This window comes from Gopherus flavomarginatus, chromosome 8, assembly GCF_025201925.1.
Source record: "Gopherus flavomarginatus isolate rGopFla2 chromosome 8, rGopFla2.mat.asm, whole genome shotgun sequence".
NCBI lineage: Eukaryota > Metazoa > Chordata > Testudines > Testudinidae > Gopherus > Gopherus flavomarginatus.
This window is the reverse complement of record NC_066624.1, coordinates 3365280-3386939: the sequence shown is the minus strand read 5'-3', so window position 1 is coordinate 3386939 and position 21660 is coordinate 3365280. Positions and strand designations below refer to the sequence as shown.

The 21660-nt window shown below is 47.6% G+C and overlaps 1 protein-coding gene across 9 annotated transcripts in view; it reads right to left on the bottom strand.

Annotated features, from left to right (window-relative positions):
- The window catches only part of DOCK11 (dedicator of cytokinesis 11), a 122551-nt gene that overhangs the window by 52200 nt on the left and 48691 nt on the right, over positions 1-21660 (bottom strand). For 5 of the 9 annotated variants that reach the window (XM_050964877.1, XM_050964880.1, XM_050964882.1 and 2 more), the window contains 20 exons: positions 21217-21357; positions 19138-19353; positions 18153-18287; positions 17051-17133; positions 15170-15292; positions 14920-14996; positions 14238-14422; positions 14089-14154; positions 13538-13630; positions 13032-13155; positions 12261-12382; positions 11694-11780; positions 10027-10116; positions 7487-7605; positions 4825-4894; positions 4612-4737; positions 3692-3763; positions 3102-3248; positions 2545-2628; positions 1919-2030 (listed from right to left, as the gene is read on the bottom strand). In XM_050964877.1, the coding sequence (XP_050820834.1) occupies positions 1919-2030; positions 2545-2628; positions 3102-3248; positions 3692-3763; positions 4612-4737; positions 4825-4894; positions 7487-7605; positions 10027-10116; positions 11694-11780; positions 12261-12382; positions 13032-13155; positions 13538-13630; positions 14089-14154; positions 14238-14422; positions 14920-14996; positions 15170-15292; positions 17051-17133; positions 18153-18287; positions 19138-19353; positions 21217-21357 (2272 nt within the window). The remainder of the gene's footprint in view (positions 1-1918; positions 2031-2544; positions 2629-3101; positions 3249-3691; positions 3764-4611; positions 4738-4824; positions 4895-7486; positions 7606-10026; positions 10117-11693; positions 11781-12260; positions 12383-13031; positions 13156-13537; positions 13631-14088; positions 14155-14237; positions 14423-14919; positions 14997-15169; positions 15293-17050; positions 17134-18152; positions 18288-19137; positions 19354-21216; positions 21358-21660) is intronic. The other 4 variants (XM_050964879.1, XM_050964881.1, XM_050964878.1 and 1 more) reach the window with 3 other exon arrangements.

Genomic DNA, 21660 nt, shown 5'->3' with positions numbered 1-21660 from the left:
GTCTTGATGGTGTTGTTACACACTGTTAGCACATTAACAACGAGGAGTCCGGTGGCACCTTAAAGACTAACAGATTTATTTCGGCATAAGCTTTTGTGGGTAAAAAACCCAGTTTGGGCATCAGCTTTCGTGGGTAAAGAACCAACCTTGGGCATAAGCTTTTGTGGGTAAAGAACTGACTTCTTCACATATTGTAACTTGCGTTTTTACTAATCTGTTGTTTAGCTGGCTGACAGTGACCTGCAAAACCTTGCCAGTGTTAGCTCTGTTTACAAAAGCAGTGTCAAACTCTAGCTGCTGATGAAACACAGATGTCTTTCAGGAAACCTACAGGGAGGGAGGGGATGTGAAAACTGACCTCATTATCCCTGCCCTGGAAAGCCACAGACAAACTGCTCTGAGATGCCTCTGACAGATAATGGAGTGTGACCCGGAGCGGGCATGGTCTGCATGCAACGTGTCTGTTCACACCACGTCCCCTGTTCCCAGCTCTATGTAAACTAGTCCTTTTCCAGCATGACCGCAGTACTAAAGGAGTGGCGTGAAGGGTTGTTTTCTTGGTTCAGATAACTCCATACACCATGAACTACACCTACAGACCTGCCCGCATCACCACGGACATGCCCCAGTATGCTCCTCTGCAAGGGCAGGCAGAACAGACCTGTCAGTGCCACTTCTATCGTGTGCACATTTGAGGAGGGGGCTGTGCCACTTTCTCACGTCAGCCAGATCCTGGTGACCGTGGTGAACTGATTCACACTCATTAACATATGCACTTTTTTTTTTTTTTAAAGGAAGGAAAATGACTTAAATGGCAGACACTGGCAGCAGTAAACTACAGGGCAGGAGCTCAGTGGCTTTTAGTTTTCCAGTCTGAATGCTGCAAGTACAGAAACGTACATTAACCAAGTCAGAGCATCCCTATCCTATTGCGTTACCCATAAGCAGTCAGCAGACTTCCCAGCCCAGTGTGTAACGTCTCCTCTCTTTCCCAGCCACTTCCAGCAGTGCATGCTATTACACCGGGCCAGACGGACAAAAGTCCAGCTTTACGCGAGTGTAACGGAGATTAGTCTGGGCCAGGGAGCTCAGAGAAGTAAGTAATGCGAGAAAACAGACAGGAAGATGCTGATCTGTCGCAGGTGCTCCAATGGAACGCAGTTCGCCTTGGCGCTCCCTCCGAGGTAGGGCAGTGCTGTTATCCCCATGGGACAGATGGGGGACTGAGGAGACATATATGCTGCAGAAAATCCCATGATGGTGAGTCTCAGAGCCTGCAGACTTGGGCTTGCAGAGCTCAAATGACAGAACTAACAATAGCCATGCAGCCACACCTGCTCTGGCTCTGAAGCCCAGCAATGGGGGTAAGGGCTCAGAGCCTGGGCAGGCACATTTACACAGCTATTTTTAGTGCCATAGCACCAGCCCCGCGAGCCCGAGTCTGTAGACCTGAGAGCTCTGAGACTTACCACCACGGGTTTGTTTTTGTTTTGTTTTTCTCCAGTGTAGACATACTTCGAGGCACAGAGACCCGGTCACCCACTGAACCAGCAGCACAGTGGGGAATTAAACCAGGTCTCCTGTGTCAAAGGTTAGTGCCCTGCCCCTGGGAGCAGCCATCCTCTTTGGGGACGGAGCTTGGAGGTTGTGGGAAAGGGCAGTTAGATACACTACATACAACGTAGTCACTGAACCCTGTCCAGAAAGCTCGGCGGGTTTATTTAAATGTAGGAAAGTGCTGACCAAGTGTTGTAGTTACATAGGCCCAGGAACACAGAAGCATTAAAATTAAAATGGGGCTCACCGAGGGGCGTTACATAAACTTAACCACCGAGGGAACCCATCAAGGCCACCGAGGGAACCCACCACAGCTGATAAAGTAGGGCTCTCTCACCAGTTCAGCAGGAAAAGGACGTACCTTGAACTCTCTGAAGTTTCGGTTTGGCAAAGGTCATCGGTAAATTTAAAGGAATGTAATGCTCATGATTGCAAATTGTTTGCAGAAATTCAAACTTGAATTCAACCAGTATCTGGATAAAAGATGTAAGATTTTAGTTTGAGTAGCTCATTGCCAGTTGGCACTCAACGTACTTCTTGTTCTCCGTTTGTGGAGCTAGCACAGGAACGGTGTTTGCACGATACCAGTTTGGTCTCAATAGTATCAGTGACTGATTAGGGCTGGTTTATGTCCTGCCTCCTGCCTCTTCTCTCCAGTCATTATAAGCCACCGTGACCTCTTGTCCTCCACTACCCCGCTCTTTGTCTCCTCCGCTACCCCCGCTCTTGATACCCTGGACCTGATACTCCCTAGCATCTCTTTAGTTTGGTTGCTCCAATTCTCTCAGGTTGTTTTAAAATTTAGAACGGTACTGGCGCTCTTGGAGCACACGGAGATGCTGCTACACTTCGGTGATATTGCAGCAATTGTGTCCATGTGGCAGCCAATTACAGTGCAAAATAATTACTGCAAAACTCTGTTTGGTGCTGACAAATAACCCCCCGCCCCCCCACACACAATGCTATTTCAATAAATCCGATGCTCACCTTAGGGTCTTTGCGGCTGAATCCAGAAACGTAGTCATTTATCAAATTAAAAATAAACCCTCTGTCCATAAATGTCAAGCAGCGCTGCAGAAAGCACAGTGAAGCATGTCAGCAATCATTAGAAAAGAACGTCACCATCCTAAATCTTCTCTACACCCCAAGAGTCAACAAGAGTCCTGCCAAGAGTCAAGCTGTGTCCTTCTGCAGGGCTACTCAAGTCTCATGTGATCTATAAGCCTTTTTCTCTGAAATGTACTGAATGATCTCACTTCAGTCTCGACGGGACATGAGAAACATTCAAATGAGAGTGCACACATTTAATCACAGCCTTGGCACAGCTGCTAGGCATGATGGCAGGCCCTATATTAAAAGTGGAGAGTCCTCATTGCTTCTTACCTGCTACAAAAGCTAACCATGACAGAAAGTGTCTGAGTCACGGGACATGCAGAGATGACACAGCAAAGCCATGTCTGCCCGGCTTGTGAATTCACAGCCTGTTCAGTGCCGCTAGCTGCCTTTTATTTATTAAGCCTGGGAGAGAGCAGGAAACGACTGACCTTCAGGAAGTTGGCCAAGCTAAAGTTGACATTCCTTGACTCCTCGGGGATTTCACTGTAGCGAATAGTCACATGGGGAATTATGGCAAGAAGCAGTGAATGTAAAACATGATGGTAGGAGTCAGGAAACCGCTGGGCTCTGGGAAGCTGAAATCAAACACCACAGCGTACAATCAGGTCTGAGAGATGGGAGTCCATGTGAAAGTTCCCTTTAAGCATTCACGTAAAGAAATGTTTAGACAGACACCAGAAAATGGTGCATTGTGTGCCCCTCAAGTGGCTGGGACACTAGAGGAGAACAGCCTACTACTGCTACCAACTAATGGAGCTACTCCTTTAGCTCAAGTACAGGAGGTCTGTGCTGCACTGACCATAAGAAAAAGACCACACATGTTTATAGTGACATAAAATTACAATGGAGGGGAAGTGGGGAGAGGGAAGAAAAAACCTATCTGGCTGGGGGATTTTTTTGGTTTGTTTAGAAAGATTTACACATTTTGTTTGAGGATTAAGTTTGCAGAATAGTTGTCTGAATGAATATTGCGTTGTGACATCTCTCTTTGGTATGGGTCATGGGCAGTCATGCTTACCTTGATTTTGTTTTCCTCTAACAGGTACATTGCCATCGACTTTGCCAGTGCTTCAAAGAAAAACCAGGAGTACTAGAACAAACAAATGGAGATCAGTTCGATCTCCCAACAAGATTGAGCGCATTGGTCTGAATCAAAAAATGCAGCCTTGTAATGACTGGAGGAGTAATACGGATGACAGTTTAAACCATGAGCATCCCTTCATGCACGTCTTAAATAAGCCTTTTAAACTGAATCCAAAACACAGATGTAAGGTGCTGCTCGTAAGTAGATTACAGCTTCAAAATGCTTGCAACTACCCACCCCCCCCTTGCACTTGGATCCAAGCAGGTCAACCCTGACACTTGGACAGAGTCCCCTGAAATCAGTGGGTCTTCCTCAGGTGCAAGGGTCTGCCTGGAGAAGATCCACTTTCAGGATCAGGGGCTATGTTGTTATGCAAAGGCACATAGGAAGGGCCAGCTGACGTCACTGGGGCTGGAATGGGGGGTAAGGCAGCACATTATGGGCACAAAGAACATTATGCATGGGCAGGGGGAGGGCACAGAAAGGGAAACGTTCCTAGGCTACAGGAGGCAGAAATGCAAAATCAGCACTGTAAGGAACACTCTCCCTGAGTGGAGTCCGGAAAGGGGTGAGATTGTATGTCAAATGAATGAATACAATTGCACACAGAGAAATACGGGAGGTGCATCAGAGTAGGAATCAGTCACAGCTGTGTCTCCTACAGGGAGAGCAGGGATCAGTGTCCACTGGGAGCGGGACCTGGGAACAGATTACAAAGGCTCACCCGGGCACAATGAGACTCTGATCTTGGGGATGGGTTTGAGCGGACAGAAGTGGCTTTGTAACACGGAGCCCCTGACTTTTCCCCCTTTCTTCTCCAGCAGTTTACAGTAAATGGCCAGCTACCTCTTTACCTTGAGCAGCTTATTGATGGCTAGGAAATCTGCTGACTGCTTCAGCACTGTGGCCATTGCGGTGGCCAGGATTTCATGGGTCGTCTTTGCCTGCGAGGTGCTGGGTTTCTCTGCACGGAAACCATACTACAAAGAAACAGGGACATCGTCAGGCCAGTGAGGTGCTTGCTCGTGGTGAGGAATTTTCCAGACCAGAGCATTGTCCTCACTGACCTTTATGAAGGACCGTAAGTAATGATCTAGTCCTTCCTCATGGCACTTGGACACGATGTGGAGAAGAACCCTACAAAAACAAACCATGGGGTTCTGCTCACTACAGAGCACTCCATGACATGCAAGGGTGAGCTCATCCAGCTCGCGAACAGAGCATTCGGGCTTCGTCCTACTGCAACAGTAGCGTAACAGCCAGAGTCCCTGTGGCTGGTGTGATCAGACACACTTCCCGAGTGTGAGCCCTTTGGCCGCGGAGGAGGTTCACCCCAGAGACATTCTAGCCCAACTGAATGCCCTCAAACTCTGTGGGGATGAGAGAGAGAGGGCTAGGGCAGGACAGAAGCCCCCCTGCCCTTCCAATGTGTGCAAGCCTGCAGTGTTTGGTTAAATCTAGCGGCCTGATTCTCCTCTCCGACTGGTGGAAGTCATGAGGCTCTGCAGTGGAGCTGCACCAGTGTGTAACGATGTGACAAGTGAACCAGGCCCCAGAGATGTTTAACACATCATTTTGTTTACCTGCATTTTGACTGTGTCTTAGATTACCAGGAGCAAAAGGTGTTTTAAAAAGCAACTTTACTACTCACTGCTACACCTGGGGTTTCCTCTTTACTTCTTTCTCAGCTGAGGCCAGGGAGACCGGCAGCCCAGCCAGCTGCCCTCTGGTTTTCACCCCCTGGCCCAGAGCTACAGCATCGGGCTTCCAAACACTGCAGGGGAATTTGTAAATTCCAACACAAGCCAGTTTTCACTGGAGATCTAAGAAATGTGGAAACCTTCCCATTGATGCTGGAGTTTCTCAAACCTATTTTTTCAAAATCTAAATCAATCCAGCAGAGTCATTGGAAAGGGCCAGCTGATCACACCCACCCGCATTCCTCCTTGTGCTGCGTCTTCTCCTCCAAATCCTCCTGCCAGGAGTGCTCCACGTCCCTACTCCCAGCAACCCCTCCAGACCCTTTCCTCCTGAACGACATTTCTGCAAGGGGTGGCGAGTTGTATGAAAGCGTGGGGGCCTGGCTCCACTAAAGTTCGCAGCCGGGTCTCTCAACAAAAAACCTGCCGCCCCTGCGCACCTCCCCTGGAGCATCCCCCTGGCCTCGCCTGCTGCCCACAGGCAACTTAAAAGGGCCCCTCTCACCAGCACAACGGTGCTAAGGTGACTTCCTGCCTGCCTGCCACACTTCACGTCCTGGTGGCCCCTGGGTGGGGGGAGGGGCGCATGTCTCTGCACACTGTCCCCACCCCAAGCTGTGGCCAGTTGGAGCTTTAGGGGCAGTGCCTGTGGGCAGCAGTGCATGGAGACCCCTCCGGCCCCCTGCCTAGGAGCTGCTGCCAGTGGCGGGTGTGGGTCACTTTCGGGAGCTGCCAGAGGTAAGCACTGCATCCCCACACCCCCACCGCCTGCCTCAGCCCAGACCCCGCACCCAAACTCCCTCCCAGGGCCCACCCCCTGCACCTCAACCCCCTCTCCCAGCCCGGAGCCTGCTCCCCAACCCCAGCCCAGAGCCTGCACCCAGCATCCCCTACTGCACCCCAACCCCCTGCCCCAGCCCACCACCCAAACTCCGTCCCAGAGCTGTGCACTAAGGGGAATGAGACTTCACACATGGCCGTGCAGTTCTGTGCATATTCAGCACGAGGTCTTGACCCTGGGGCTCCTGGGTCACCAGGCAACCTTCATATCCCAGCAACCATCCAGCAGCTTGTTAGCAGGGGGTAGGCTAAGCAGGTCATGGAATCCCAGCCCGCCAGAGGCCCCGGCCACAGGAGCCCTGATTGAAGGAGCGCCTGACCCCACCAATGGGCCCAGCTGCACTATTTAAGCCAGAAAGAGGCACAGGAAGTTGGCTGTGCAATTGGCGAGCTCCTGGTTGGCTGCTACATTGGAGCTGCCTTCCAGTCTTGCCTGTTTCCCTGCCTCGTTCCTGCTTCCCTGACCAGCTCCTGGTTCCTGTCCCTGTTCTTCCGGCTCCAGCTCCGGCTCGGACCCTCAGCTTGGATTCTGGGCTTTGGCATCCAGCATTTGATTCTGGTTCTCACCCTCAGCTCCAGCTCCTAACTCCTACTCGGACCGCTAGGCCTGACCGACCATGTCCCAGCCTGTAACAGGCAGTGCTAGATAAGTGATTTTTAATAATACTAGACAATGAACCAATTCTAATTCAGGCTCTAGGATCTGGTGGGAAGTGACAGTTCAGAGTAGACAGGTGACTCCAGTCTCACTCAAACAACGTCGGGATCCTCCAGACAATTAGGGTTAGATTCTTCAACCTTTACTCATGCTGAGTAACATTTACTCCTGCCCCAAACAGGACCACTCATAAGAGCAAATTCTGCCCAGCACAGCTTAGGAAGAACCTGGCCCCCAAAAATAAAGTTTTGAAGCCAAGTAAAATAACAAAAGGGGGAAAATCCAATTCCCCTGATCTCTGATTTCATCTCCAAATACTTTTAAATAAAAAGGCAAGATCTTTTGCTAAAGCAAGCTGGCTTCCAACTCTGTCTGTGGAGGTCAGCAAGACTTTTAATAGAAATATCAGTTGCGGGAATGCCACTTTTTTTCTTTTTTTGGTGATGGAATGTCAGAATTCCTTTGAAAAAAATCTGAATTACAGCTTTATATTTATAATGGAAGAAAGCCGCAAGGTTAGCAGACTCTTACATGGTGCAGTTGACAGCTACTTCATCCTCCTGGCTCACATTTGTGAGGACTCTGAACAGTTGCATAAGAATTACCGGTAGAAACTGTATCATCACTTGGCTCTCCATGGCATGCAAACACTAGAACAAAGGTTCAAAACACATGGCTTTTAGCCTGATATGTTACAGATGTTGCCCTGTGTTTACTTTGCACAGAAATTTTTGCACCAGTGCAGACATAAATAAAGGCGAGGGCTTCCCAGCTGCAAAGAAAGGAGGAGAGGTTGGAATTACCCAGCCAGCTCCTCCCACCAGTAAAAGCAGATAATTCCCAGGGCTCATAAATACTGCCCTCAGCTGTGCCCCGACAGCCGGCGCTGTCTTGGAATGACTCAGCTGCCTTTCTGAGAAGTCACATGCTCATATATCCCAAAGAGTCAAGCTGAAGTTTTGATCCCAACTCTCTTTTTGTGACTGGGGGAAAAAACGTTCCAAAGCAACTCTGGCACTTTGGTGCCTAATTTCCCCTGATGTGCAATGTGCCTGGCTCCACTTTTAAACATGGGACTTAGGAGCTTTTGAAAGTTTGAATATTAACTCACTGTCACTCGGCCATTTCCCAGGCCCACGTCCATACTGAGGGACGTAAAGAAAAGTGCCCTCATTTTCAGAGGTGCTAAGCCCTGACTCTGACATGGACTCCCTCTACGACCTTGGCAATGTGACACAACATCTCTGCCTCAGTTTCCCCATCCATGAAAGAGGACTAACAATTGCTACTTGCCTATCTCAGGGGCTGAGGCTTCATTAGATTATCTTTGTAAAGTGTTTTGAACATGGAAACTACTATTTAAGTGCTCACCATTATTATTAAAGGTGTGATTATTTTTATTCCTTAAAACAATATTTAGATCTATGAAATATAGCCAATTATTTTTAACACTAAATGATCTACCGCTTTGCTATAGAATCATACTTGAAGACAAGTTCTTATCATAAAGTTATCAGAAATGGTGAACAGAAAGTTTTGTCCTGTTCAGAAGTTACTGTTTATTAAAACTTGGGCCTGATCCTACAACCCACCTTCAGATTTCAGTGGGATGACTCACCTGCATCAGGATTGGAGTTCCTTTAAAATTAAAATTCAATTCTGAGCTATCAGCCACATAGGCCAAATTTCAAGATGGCAAAAAACCTCAAAAAACAACAAAAAAAGCTGCACACTGATTATAAATTGCTGCAAATAAGAGATTATGCTAATCCAAAGGCATCTTCAGTACCTACAGCAGCATGGGAGTATAGGTGCAATATAAAATATCATTACAGCTTTGGGAAATCATTGATGCCAGCTAGGTCGAATGCAGCAAATCCATCTGTGATATCAGGAAACATTCTGTGATTTATGTGCCTGTGACATCTGCCAGTCGAGAGAATTACTCCCTCGTTTACAGGAAACTGCTGGTATGAATGGGCACTATTTGGTCCTTTGCCACTAGAGGGTGCTTGGAAGCTACACAAATGCCACTACGTTCACACCCTCATAAAAATCGGAATGAAAGTGAAAACAGTGGCCAAAATTTCTGAGTGAATCACGTAAGCAGAGGAGAGCACACTTCTGAAAGAGCAGAACACCAGGAACATTAACTCGGGTGAAGAAGGGCCTTATATTTCAACATGCGCTGTTCGGGATCACACAAGGACAGCGACCCTGTCCTCGTTCTAGTTTCTGCGGGCCTGACCCAATTTCCAATGCTGTCAATGGAAAACTCTTGTCAGCATCAGTGGGAGCTGGTCAGACCCTAATGGGTATAGAGAGGAGGGTCCTTTCTCATAGGGGCTCTGCCGTTCCCACAAAAGCCTAAAAACGGACCTGCTGCAGTGTGTGCCAGGCAACTGAGCAACCAATTATCTGTGCTGCAGCGCAAGACACATGGCACGTTACAGCTCAGGGGTCCCTGCCTCAAGGCGTTTGCAGTATGAAGAGAGAGGGCAGAGCAGGAAATGACATCGGGAAAGTGGCGGGGCTTCCATGAAATCAGGGAAGGACTGGAATGGCTCATAACACCGCGCACCACTGCGTTTGGTGAATGGTCTCTCTCTAGCATCTTGATATTTCATTTAAGAACAACATGAAGTGGCAGGTCCATGCAGGGAAGCGAAGGGTAAGACAAGGGGTTTGCAGGACACCCACCACACAGTGCTACCAAAGCTACACATGCTGCCTGCACTGTATGGAGCATATAGCGCAGAATCACTGCATCATGTGTTATAGTAACTAGGGATTAATATTGACGGGCTTATCTCTCTCTCACTTTTCACTCCAGGGATAAGCCATTTACTTTCTAGGCTACGGGGCTGCTGACTCATAGGTGTCCAGAGGTACCGATGCACATACTAGAAAGCATTATTGAGATCAATAACTCTGTTACTGTCCCACACTCGCCTTTCAAGCCCTATTTGCATACTTCACATGGAATACTTAGTGGCGACTGAGTGACCTGAAAAGCCAGCTGCGTGTCCACCGATGGACTGTAAAACGGGTCAGGGAAAGACACTGTTCACCTTTAGATATTTAACAAGCTCTCCTGGAACTTCTTTAGCTCCTGCCTGGACCAGCTGGCAGTACTGGAAGAATTTGTGCAGGTGCAAGTCCTGAAAGAAAGATGAAAACAAACAAAATTCAATGAATGAACCTCAACCCTGGTCAGTCTTTCCTACTCCACATTTCCCAGGTCTACAAACCTACCAGATCTATCTGCCTCTGCAACAGTGCCTGGCATGTGGCATAGCCTGATCTCAGCCCTGCTAGGAACTCCTCAACTGCCCGCCCCAAATCCCAGTTCCCTAGACCACAGCTCGGGTGGCACACTGCTCCCAGCCTTTTCAGATGCACACGGACGCATGGCCACATAACCACGCTCTTCAAACGGCTCCTCTGCCTCCCTGTTCTTTTCAGCATTAACACAAAACAGCGGTCTCAGTAGGCTTGTACCAACCTGCATCACAGTTGTGTCTTTCCGGCTAGCCTTCCCCACACAGTCAGTTCAGTGCCAGCCTCCTCCTGCCCCTTCTTCCAGTCCCACCACTGGTGGGGCAAAACCTTTCTCCTCCTAGCTCCTGATGTTTGAAACAGCCTCGCTGTGTTCATGTCTGCTTCACTGATGCCCTCTGAAATCCCCTCCTTTCTCCCCTGCCTATGTCCCTTCATTTCTTTCTCCCTTGGATCTTACAGTTTACTACTGGGGTATTTGCCTCTGGAAAGATTTGGGGGCACAGTTTGCATGAAGAGTGCAGTGTACATGGGCTTGTGCTGTTGCTACTGACAGTACCACACAGTTAAGAGCAAAAAAAGGATAAAAGGCGCAAAGTAAAATAAGGCAGCTGCACACCGAGGCCTGGACTACATTTAGAAATCCCACACTGGCCTAGCTCTGGCACTCAGGGGTGTGAAAAATCCCCACCCCTAAGCGCCAAGCTCTGCTGTCCTAACGTCCAGTGTAGACACAGCTCGGTCGATGGAAGAATGCTGCTGTCACTAAGCGAGGAGGTGGAAAACCCCTTCCAAGGCTGCGCTCTGCAGCTACACTATAGGGTTATGCTGGCATAGCTCTGGTGCTATAGTCCCCCTAGTGTTGACACGGCCTTGAACACGGCCCACGACACCTCAGCATTGCTGCACACACACTGCGGCTCCTGTGACACTCACACAGTCAGATCGATGGCGCTGGGGAGATGAAATCTGTCATCACGAGTCTGACCTACTCAGGTGAACATTTGTCTTGGGACTCAATGAAGGTTGCTGTGGAAGGTGCTGTCTGGGGCGAAGTGTGACTCTGTCAAAACCCAAACCCTTTTCTTTTGGGGATGAAAAGTCAAAACAGTCTACAGGAAAACCCGATTTTCTAACCAGCTCAGTGACTCAGGCTTCCATAGTGCCTGCAGATGGGAGTGTGAGCAGCAAAGGGAATGCCAGCACGTCTCGGGGCTCTCTCTCAGCTCTGACTGCTCATTATGCTCCCAATCAGAAGGGAGAGTGAACAAGCCATAACCTGCTATTACGTAGACTCTCTCTGCTTTATTCTGCAGAGCGCTAATCTCTTTCTTAAAACCCTAAACCCAGCAGCAACAGAGTAGTTCAAATCATTTTATTACAACACTCCCTCCAAGCCCATTGTGACAAAGTTTTGCTACCTCTATGCTAACGGCTAGGAAGGAGACAATCAGCTTACCTGGGTGTAAATGGTTGACTCCAAGTGGATTTTGATCTTCAACAGTGGCTTTGCTCCATCGACCCATTTAATATCAATGCTCTGCTGCTGTGAACAGAAAATATTCAGCTACTTGGTTGCAGATATTTGCAGATGAGAACAAGGCTTTATGCAGCTGGATCTTCATTCAGTCCTGTAAATGCTCAATGCCTGCACAAAATCTGAAGAAAAGGGCTTTGCGTAGCACAAGAGAATGGCGCCCTCCTTCAACCCTCAGTGCACCCTGCAGCCACTCTGTTCCCAGCCTGCAGCAGGGAACGTGGCCTGCTGCACTTCATCAGCCACTGAATCCACATAATACACGTGCCCACTAGCCAGGCCCCCATACCACAAACAACTGTCCAGACACACTGGGACTGGGGTCTTTTACAACCTCCAGTGTTGCTGATGGTGGGTGAAGTGGGGGCAGGCTTTTCTGGATGGACAGGTGTGGCTAAGAAGTTCTGGGGGGCAACCCAAGGCTTGACACGGTAACAGCTGTAGCTTTCGTCTCTCTACAGTTAAGTGTATTTTAAATGCTCTTCCTACCCTGCGCGACTCCGTGTCCCCAGGATTCAGGTAGCCAGGCGGAAGATTGGCTGAAACGGGTAAATGCTGCTCAAAGGTGATAATTCGACCATCCTTCAGCAAAGGGAGCCAGGCAAATCCCACTGCGGAAACAGCCAATGAGGAGAGATTAACGCACCTGCAGGAGTGTGTGTTCAGCACGGTTTTCAGGAGACTTGGAGCCGCGGACACGAATCACCCCGCCAGGGAAGCTAACCCAGCGACTGGGAACTGGCCTCCACCCGCCTTACTCTGACAAATTCCCTTCTGCAGAGTCAACGGCTGAAATTCACAGGGCACCAACTGCGACCCTCAGTGGGGCTGCATGGCAAATAGCCTTTGTGCTGGCTTAATGCATAGGGGTGAACTTCCCCCAGCAAGCATTGCTTGAGGGAGGACTGCAGGCACAGATGCCCAGGTCAATAGGACTTCAATGTGGAAAGTTATACATACGCCCTGATCCTGCACCAACATGCTGCTTTACTCCCATGGGTGGTCCCATTGCAGTCAATGGGACTTCTTATGCAAGTAAAGCTAAGACTATGCAGAAGAGTTTGCAGGATGATGCAGTAGTTTGTATTTAAGGAGACACTAACCGATTGTGTTGCTTCCTGAAGCAGGGGATACATGATTCATTTGTTCATAAGAAGATTAAAACAGACTAGTACCTTAAATCAGAAATAGTGTTTTCTTTTTATTCAGCTCTTTACATTTATTCCCATTTAAGGGCTGTAATTTAAGCAGCAAACATACCTGGAGTTTCAATGGAGTCCTGTTTTTTCACTGATGCCTTGGTGTTAATTTCACAGCTGACATGATAGAAGGTGAAAAGCAAATGATGCTTTTGATGGAGATGAATTGGAAGCTCAATTTTAATCTAAAATGATACCATGACAGATAATACTGGATTTGTAATTGGCAAGTTATGTTGTAAGCTGTCTTATTTACTGAAGTTTTCAGAATCACACATTGTGTTGCAGATATTCCTGCCCATCTTTGAACTCGACTGTGTAACAGTTTCATCACAACTGTGTATTATTTATACATTGTGACCATAACCTCCCAGTAGTGACACCACATGCTAGGAAAGCAAGAACCAGAAAACAAACTGACATTAAACACCGAAAATCACCGAGCAGATGGGCTGAGGCTTATTCTAGCTCCAGCTGTACAGAAAGAGGTGCTGGTGCTCTCTACGGTTTCGGTGTACCCATGAAAGACTATTACTTCCCGCAGCTGTTCTAGAGTTGAGTGTTTACCTCATCATAGAACTCTGGACTCTGGTTATGATGCAACACGATGGCACAGGCATTTGCTGTCAGGAGGGGTCCTCCGGGTTTGCCATAGATACACTGCAATGAAGGCAAGTGACATGTTGGATCAAAGGCAGCTGTCACTCAAATTTGCCAACCAGAATAATGAAATACATTGGAAATAGAAAATACTGACATTTTTCTAGATTCTCTTCTCCAGCTTGGAGAGACCATTTGACTGGAGGATAGGTCCATCAATGGCTATTAGCCAGGAAGGGCAGGGATGGTGTCCCTAGCCTCTGTTTGCCAGAAGCTGGGAATAGGTGACAGGGGATGGATCATTTGATGATTCCCTGTTCTGTTCATTCCCTCTGAAGCACCTGGCATTGGCCACTGTTGGCAGGCAGGATACTGGGCTAGATGGATCTTTGGTGTGACCTAGTATGGCCGTTCTTGTGTTCTTATGGAGACGCTCAGTATTACGCCATATTAACCTAATGAAGTGCCCAATTCTATATACATTTGTTTACGGTTTCAAAAATGGATTATGAACCAACCTTCAAAGCTTGGGCATCAGCTTCATCTGAGTCCTTGAATTCCATGCAGACCACAATATTCCTTGCCTGGAATGAAGAAGAATGGGAGAGTAAGCTCCTAGTTTTAGATTGGGGACGTTGTGAGCGTCTGTCCGGTCCATGTGACTCACCTTTGCAAATGTTTTCTGGCTGTCGTATTTTAAATGCAAGGGGTACACGTAAAGATGATTTTTGTAAATGGTGAAGGGATAATGGTATTTCGCCACTTCTGGGACAAACTCCTCCACCTCAATGGTGATGTTCTCATGGCCCTTTTCAAAAGGCTTTATAGGGATGTAAGAGGCAGTAACACAATCTAAAGAGGAAGGATAAGCTGAGATAAGCAGGTGTCTGACAAACACGGGAAAGAAAGCAAACGCAACATGCCACTTTACATTTGACTTCTGCCTTTGCCATCACATCCACACACCCACTGCAGCCAGAGAGCCAGAGGTATGTGCCCCAGGGTAGAATTTGGCTCCTCTCTGTTCCACGCTACTGGGCCAACTTCTCCTGTCAATCACAGGACAGCAACTCCTTCAATGGATCATTGACTAATGCAGCCAGAGCTGCAGATTTCCTAAAGCTTGAAAACAAAAGTGCAAGACGTGTTCCTTAAGAGAAACCTTTGCTGCTCAGCGCCAGCCATTCATAAAAAAAGATTTTAAAACATCAGTTTCACTAAGTTAGTTGCTTATTATCTATCATTGTAAATTCTAGATATTTCTCATTCATATTATAGAGAAGCATGCTATAGATGTTACCAGGATGGTTAGCACAGTTAATATTTACTTTCTGATTTGTGTTTCTTACTTGATAATTCCAGAGGGATGCACTCGATGATGATATTTAAGTGGCCTGGGATAACCTGGAGTTTTGTCTTCTCTGGCCTGTATTAGAAAGCAAGAACAAACTCGTCAATCTTGAAAATTCAAGCATGAACAAATTAGCTCCAAATATTTGATCTCTCTAGGCAGTTTAGAAACACTCTCGCATCCACACATACTATTTTAAAGAATATTCAAATACCCACTCAGCCGCTACACCAGTTCTTTACACTCACTTCCTAAACTCTGCTAGCAGCTTCAGCAGATCCTCACTAGAGAGTTTGCCACTATCTTGTTTATAGAGAGGAGAGAATTTCCCATCGAGATCCAGAGTACCTTGAGAGTCTTTGAAAACTGGCCTGCAAAAAACAAAAGTGGACACATTTCCCAAGCATTAGTATCAGGGCTACCCATGCCAGTCTGGGAGAAGCTCAAAGGGTGATTCACTCCTGTGCAGGCAACACACACAAGGTCTACGCAACACAAATACTCAAACCCGCACACAGGTGGTGCATAGGATTTGTGCTGGCTCTCTGCACAGGAATGAACAGCATCCTATGGAAGCTCTTCAGCACGTCCTTGCAATACGAAAACACTGCTCAGGAACCTACACATATGTACCAAGCCACAGTCCAAGCTGACATTCCAGAGTCATCACCATCTTGGTTTAGGACCAAATAGCAACCTAGTGGTAGGAATAGGAGACAGTGGGATGCATTTACATCAGTGTCTTCCAGGGAGCTGCATTAGAGTCAGTTTGGCTCGGGATACATTTACCCTCAACAAAAGAATATTAGGGGAATCAGATCATGGTCTTCAGTCATCCAAGAGAGAAAGGGAGGAGCTGCGGCTGGGTGGCATCTCTTGGGACTCTCCAGAGTTCCAGACTGAACTAGTTAACCTCCACCCCAAAAACTCACTAACTAAAGGTCCAGTCCTGCAGCCCTTGTCTCCTGGGCAGAGTCACTGAAGCTGAGAGGACATGCATGCAGTCCCTTCAGTCCTTTCTTTGAAAAAGAACCACAGGGGCTATCAGACGGGATCAGACCAGTGGACCATCCTGCCCTGAGGCTGACAGTGTAATGCACTAGCTGCTTCACAGGCAGCTACAGGACCTTGGCACCAGCAGTTATGAGATAACCTGTCCCCAAGGAAGTTCCCTCCTAACCCCAATAGGCAGAGCTCAGCTCACACCCTGAAGCAGGAGGGTTTTTAGCTACAACCGGTTGGAAATTTTTCACCCACATGGTTTTGGTGAAAAACGCCATTGCTGTTGAAATCTAGACAGCTCAACAAATGTGTTGCTTGTGATGAAAATTCCTGTGGGAGGGAAAATGCATTTTTTTTGTTTTGAAATTTTCATTTTGGGGGAAGTTTTGTTTCAGATTTTATTTTACCTTATGTTTTTCATGTTTAAAAAAATATTATCACATTATTTCTTAACATTGGCAGTAGCGGTGCACAATCTGACCTAATCTAAGAGCTGAAATACTCCATTTTATTTTAAAAATCATTAAGAAAGACACTACATTGCAGTGATTGAAACATTTTCTTTTCCTGATCAAAGTGTCTCCTGTTTGTGTTCCAGTGAACAGTCTGACCCTACTATTACTATCATAGTATGAAAGAAAATGGAATTCCCATAAAATTTCTGTTTTGGAAAATTTTCATTTTGGAATTCTGAAATTCCATTTTGAATTTTATTATAATATAAAACTGAAAAAAATTCAAAATGGAATTTCAGAATTCCAAAATGAAAATTTTCCAAAACAGAAAGTTTATGTGAATTTCATTTTCCCGGGAAATTTCAAATGTTTTTGTTCCCATATGGAACAATTTTTTTTTCAAAATGTTGACATTTCCCACAAAACAGAAGTTCCAGGTTTCAACCAGTTCTATTTATAGCCCTCCCCAGAACTCTTGTTTATTTTATAATCTCTCTCCAGATCTAGGACTCCAGCCAATCCAAGTTCTGGTGCAGAAAAACAATCTGCAGGGCCAAATTCTGCCCTCAGTTACACTTGTGCAGCCTCCCTGACTTGAGGAATTTGGCCCGATTTACAAACAACATAGACAACAACTTCAGGAGGACACGTGAGGATTTCAAGACAACTGACCTGGCAGCCCAAGCAAAGGGCATCCTGTACTGCCCAAGCCGACTACACACCTGCTTAGCCAACTTATGAACCTTCTGGGCAGTCTGGAAAACAAGAGAAAGGATTAAGAAGGTGACAGTGGGGTCACACCTTCATAGGACAAGAATTAAAATGTGACAGCTGTGGGAAAGGAAAGCTCTCAGCCTTCCAGCAACATACAGCCAGGTAGCAAGTTAGAGCGTCTAAGCTGACACCAAGGACTAAGCCGACAATCATTGTGACTTCACACCATGTCTATTTCACTGCTGTATGTGATCAGCATGCTTTTTAGGGTCCAGCTGTGTTACCAACTAACCTATGTTGTACGCAAGGGGAGTATACAGCCTTTACCCACCCTGGGCCTCACCCCACTCACCCTGAAGTCAACGGGACTCTTTTCATTGAATTCAGTGGAGGGTTGAGGTCCCAGCTGGGGTACACACAAATCATGACAGCTACCGCTAGAGGGCCCCCAGATCCTGCTCCCATTTGCACACGCTGGCCATCAGCCCTGTGTACCCAGGCAGAGGAGAAGGAGGCGGAGCTGTGTGCAGAGTGGGCGTGGCTACAGGGTGGGCCATATTCTGCCTGGTTCTGAGCCCCGCAAACTGTGGTGCAGGAACCATTTTCATTAAAAAAAAAAGCTCTTCCCACCTGCAGGAGCAAACGCAGAGGCAACCTGAGGCAGCTGGTTGTGAGCAGGGCTGAATCTCTCGTGTGCATAGCAGTTCCACACCCTCCTTAGGCCGATACGGCATCAGGCCCCGCACCATTCTAATGTGCTGGGGAAATAATTATCTCATCTTAAAAATCGATCACGTTTCTGAACAGCCAAGCTCTGTTCTGAGAGATGAGCTGACATCAGCCGTGATGCCAATACCCAGAGCAAGGCCGGAAATGCCAAGAGCCGCGGCCATCTTAACTGCATAGGGAAAGCCCAAGGTTTGCCAGAAAGGACAAGAAACAACAATCCATGTGTATTTTCATGCTTCTCAGAGTATCACAAGCCAATGGAGACTAGCCAGCTCCAGGTTATCACAGGAGTGGCCTGCAGTGCCCTTTCGCAGACCCTGCCATACATAACTTTATCCAGTACCTTCCCCGGGTCAGAGTTCTTGATGTACGGGTCCACACAGTGTGTGATGCTGCCTTGCAACACTTTCTCCACACGGGCGACAAGAAAGATCTCCACGTGGGGGTTTGCCACAGAGAAAACTCCCTGAAAGTGAACAAACAGCAGAGAGTCAGAGATGATTACTCCTCCCAAGGCCATGCTCTCCTCCGGCTCCAATCAGAATGGAGCCTGGTAGCTTCCCCACTTTGGCGCTATGCTGATTCATGGCACATGCCACGTTCCAGCAGGTTTTCATGGTCTGAGTGAGGCCAAAGCCTGAGAGAGGCTACTGGGACGGTGCAGGCACTCAGTACTTCTCAGAATTGGCGCTAGCTGTGGGACTTGGAGGGTTAAATGGCTGATCGGCTCTTTCTATGAGCCCCAAACATGGTAAAAGTCAGAACTGTTTGGGTTCCCAGCAGAATGAGGAGCTGGATGAAGGGGATTTGATAACAAAACCTCCCTCCCACTCAAAGAAAAGCTACAGCATATGCTTGAACTATGGGTTGGGAGTGTCAAAGGTGCCTTCGGGAGGGAGGTGACCAGCTTTCAAGCACTTCTACTGGCTCCTTCACAAACCCCAGGTGGATACATTTCAGGCAGAATTCGTAACATTTTTTTGAATTTTAAAATGTTGATAAAATCAGGAAAAATGTCAACTAAATTTTGTTTGCATGTTTTATCAGTGATCATTCAGGTACAGAGCGTCATGAGCGAATGAGGGCTGGATAGTCAGAATTGTGCTCTTGGGAGCACGGACCATCTTTTTGGGCTGTCTCTGTACAGCACCTACCACAGTGGGGTCCTGGTCCCTGACGAAGGCTCCTAGATGCTACAGCACACCACATAATCAATCACGTGCCGTACATTTTCTGAAGAGCTGCAACCACATCAAAGCTTTTTCCTTGCACATACACTGACAACAAGGAAAGAACACAGGAAGTCAGTTCCTCACCTGCTTTATGTAGCGCAGGTGAGATTCAGCAATTCCATGAATGAGGTGCTCATTGGTCGGAGTCCCCTTGGGGTGACTGTCACCAGCTGCCTGAGTGGAGCTTCCGAGCAGCATTTCACGTACCGAAGGAGGATTCAAGTCCACGTGGAAGTCAGCTGAAATCTTGCAATTGTTTTTTACGTCAAATAATGCCAGGCTGATGAAAAAAGGCTCAACCTGGGAATTTGAATGAATGTTCTTGTTAAAAAGCATGGTACGGGTTCTAACCTCGAGGTGTACGTGAAATTAACTGCCAGATACACAAGTGTGATCTCTGTTTCTTTGAGTCTCAGTTCAACTCTTACGATGAAATTCACCCTTCCACGAGGACTGTGCACCACTTACAATCTGTGGGGGCCATCTATGCGGGGTGAATTTCACTGTGAAAGAATTATATAAATATCCAATAGTTTATTTGCTTCTGACTATCCGGAAAAACACTCTAAGACCACAGCTTTGCTGGGTCTTCTTGCATTTGTATCTAGTGAAGATGAGCATAAAGATGAGGGCCACTTTAAAATCACTGACATAACACACAGAAAGAAGAGGAGTGGATTATTTATATAAATGATGGAACACGAATGTCAGGAAGAGATGAAAATGCTGATCAGTCTGTAAGAGCTGTTTAAAGGCTGTACGTTCAGGATAAGGCTATGTCTACCCTAGCCCTTTCGTCAGTACAACATTTGTCGGTCAGAGGTGTGAAAAGAACACAAGTTTCACCGACAGAAGCGCTGGTGTGGACAGTGCTATGCTGGCGGGAGACGCTCTCCTGCCGACATAGCTACCGCTGCTCATGGGGGGTGGGGTTAATGATGCCGGCGGGAGAACTCTCTCCCGTCAGCACAGCATCATCTCATGGGAGCCCTGACAGTGCCGCAACTGTAATGCAGTAAGGTCTGCAGTGTACACAGAGCCTAGGAATGTGCATTTTTAGCACATCTCACAAAGTTCCAAACAACTCAGTTCTCAGTGGCCTGACTTCAGTTGTGTTCTAGCAAGAGACTCTACATATTCCTTGGTCACGTCAGGCAGGGTCATACAGAGAAAGCTTCCAGCATAAACTAACCACCTTTCCCTAGCTGTTCTCACCTTGCACGTGAACTGTCTGAAGTGAGTTCCACAATGGGGTGACTACATCAGATCTCAGGCTGGGCTTCGTAGCTCCAGGCCTTGACAAGTAGCAACAATTCCAGATGGTTTTGGTTCAGAAAGATTGTAGAGGACAAAGCTACCATGTGAAGGTCAGACCACAGCGTGCCTGATGTGATGCAGTAGGGACTGTCTGTGTGGGGAGTGGGAGAGCAGGGGAGGACTTTAGGGGATGGACGATGCCAGGGCCTGTAACCTGAGCTAGGTAAGGGAGGGGAAAGGTCAACACCTTTGCCCGGGAAGGGGAAAAAGGAAGGGGGTGGCAGGAGGGAAGCAGTTTGAGTTTGGGCTTGGGGCTGTGTGGGCGGAATTCAGGGTATCCTAGCTAGGATCCAAGCACCCTGAAAGCCCAGAAGGACTCGGTGGAGGGGTCCTGACTGTGCCTGCAAGCTCTGCTGTAACCTGTGTTCCTGTTGTCCAATAAACCTTCTGTTTTACTGGCTGGCTGAGAGTCACTGTGGGTCCCAGGAAGAGGGGTGCAGGGCCGGACTCCCCCACACTCCGTGACACCTGATCAGAGCAGTGATGTACATATGTGCTATCTCCAGGCCTGATTCTGCAGGCTAAAATCTAAAGTCCCCACTGGCTCTGGGTGCATCAGGACTGAGGTCTCTGTTAGCAGTGCCTCCATCCCTCTCCGACATATTGGTGACATATTGGAACAGGGATGGATGCAAATTCAGGCCCCAGGCCTGCAATGAGCATTGTGCCTGTTGACCCCCTGTGTTGGCCCATAGGCCACCAGGAGCAGAATTAAGGCCTAATTACTTTTCCCAGCTCCACCTCCAGCCAGTTTCTGTTGCCGATCAGAAGAAACGGGATGGTAACTGTCTATGTCTAAGCACAGCTCCAAGAGAAGAAACGGAACTTTCCAATGAAAATGCGTACGTTTGTGGGGGAGCCCTCGGCTCGGTCACCAATGTGAGTCTGGAGGTTGAAGGTTAAATCATGACAGTTCACCAGAAAGCGCCTGCTGCACTTTTCCTCAAAGGGCTTTACGTCTGGCTCAATTCCAGAGAAGTGCAGCCTCTAGAAAACAAATGACACACAGCCTTTAAAACAGGAACCTCACAGCAAAGTTAAGGGATTACATTATAGCTAATGGTATTTTACCATGATTAAAAACATGGTCTAAAAAGGGCAGCACATTCACAAACTGAGAGCCCATTTGGGGCCTGTTAGGCACATGCACTAAGGACAGGAATTCCTAACTTTGTACTGGGTTTTCGGAGTCTGCTCTGAGCCGTTTGTACAGTACAGAGAACTAAATCACCATAAGATTTCAGTTCTGCCCTCTGCCTTTTAGCTGTAACCTTGAGGATCCACCCCAAA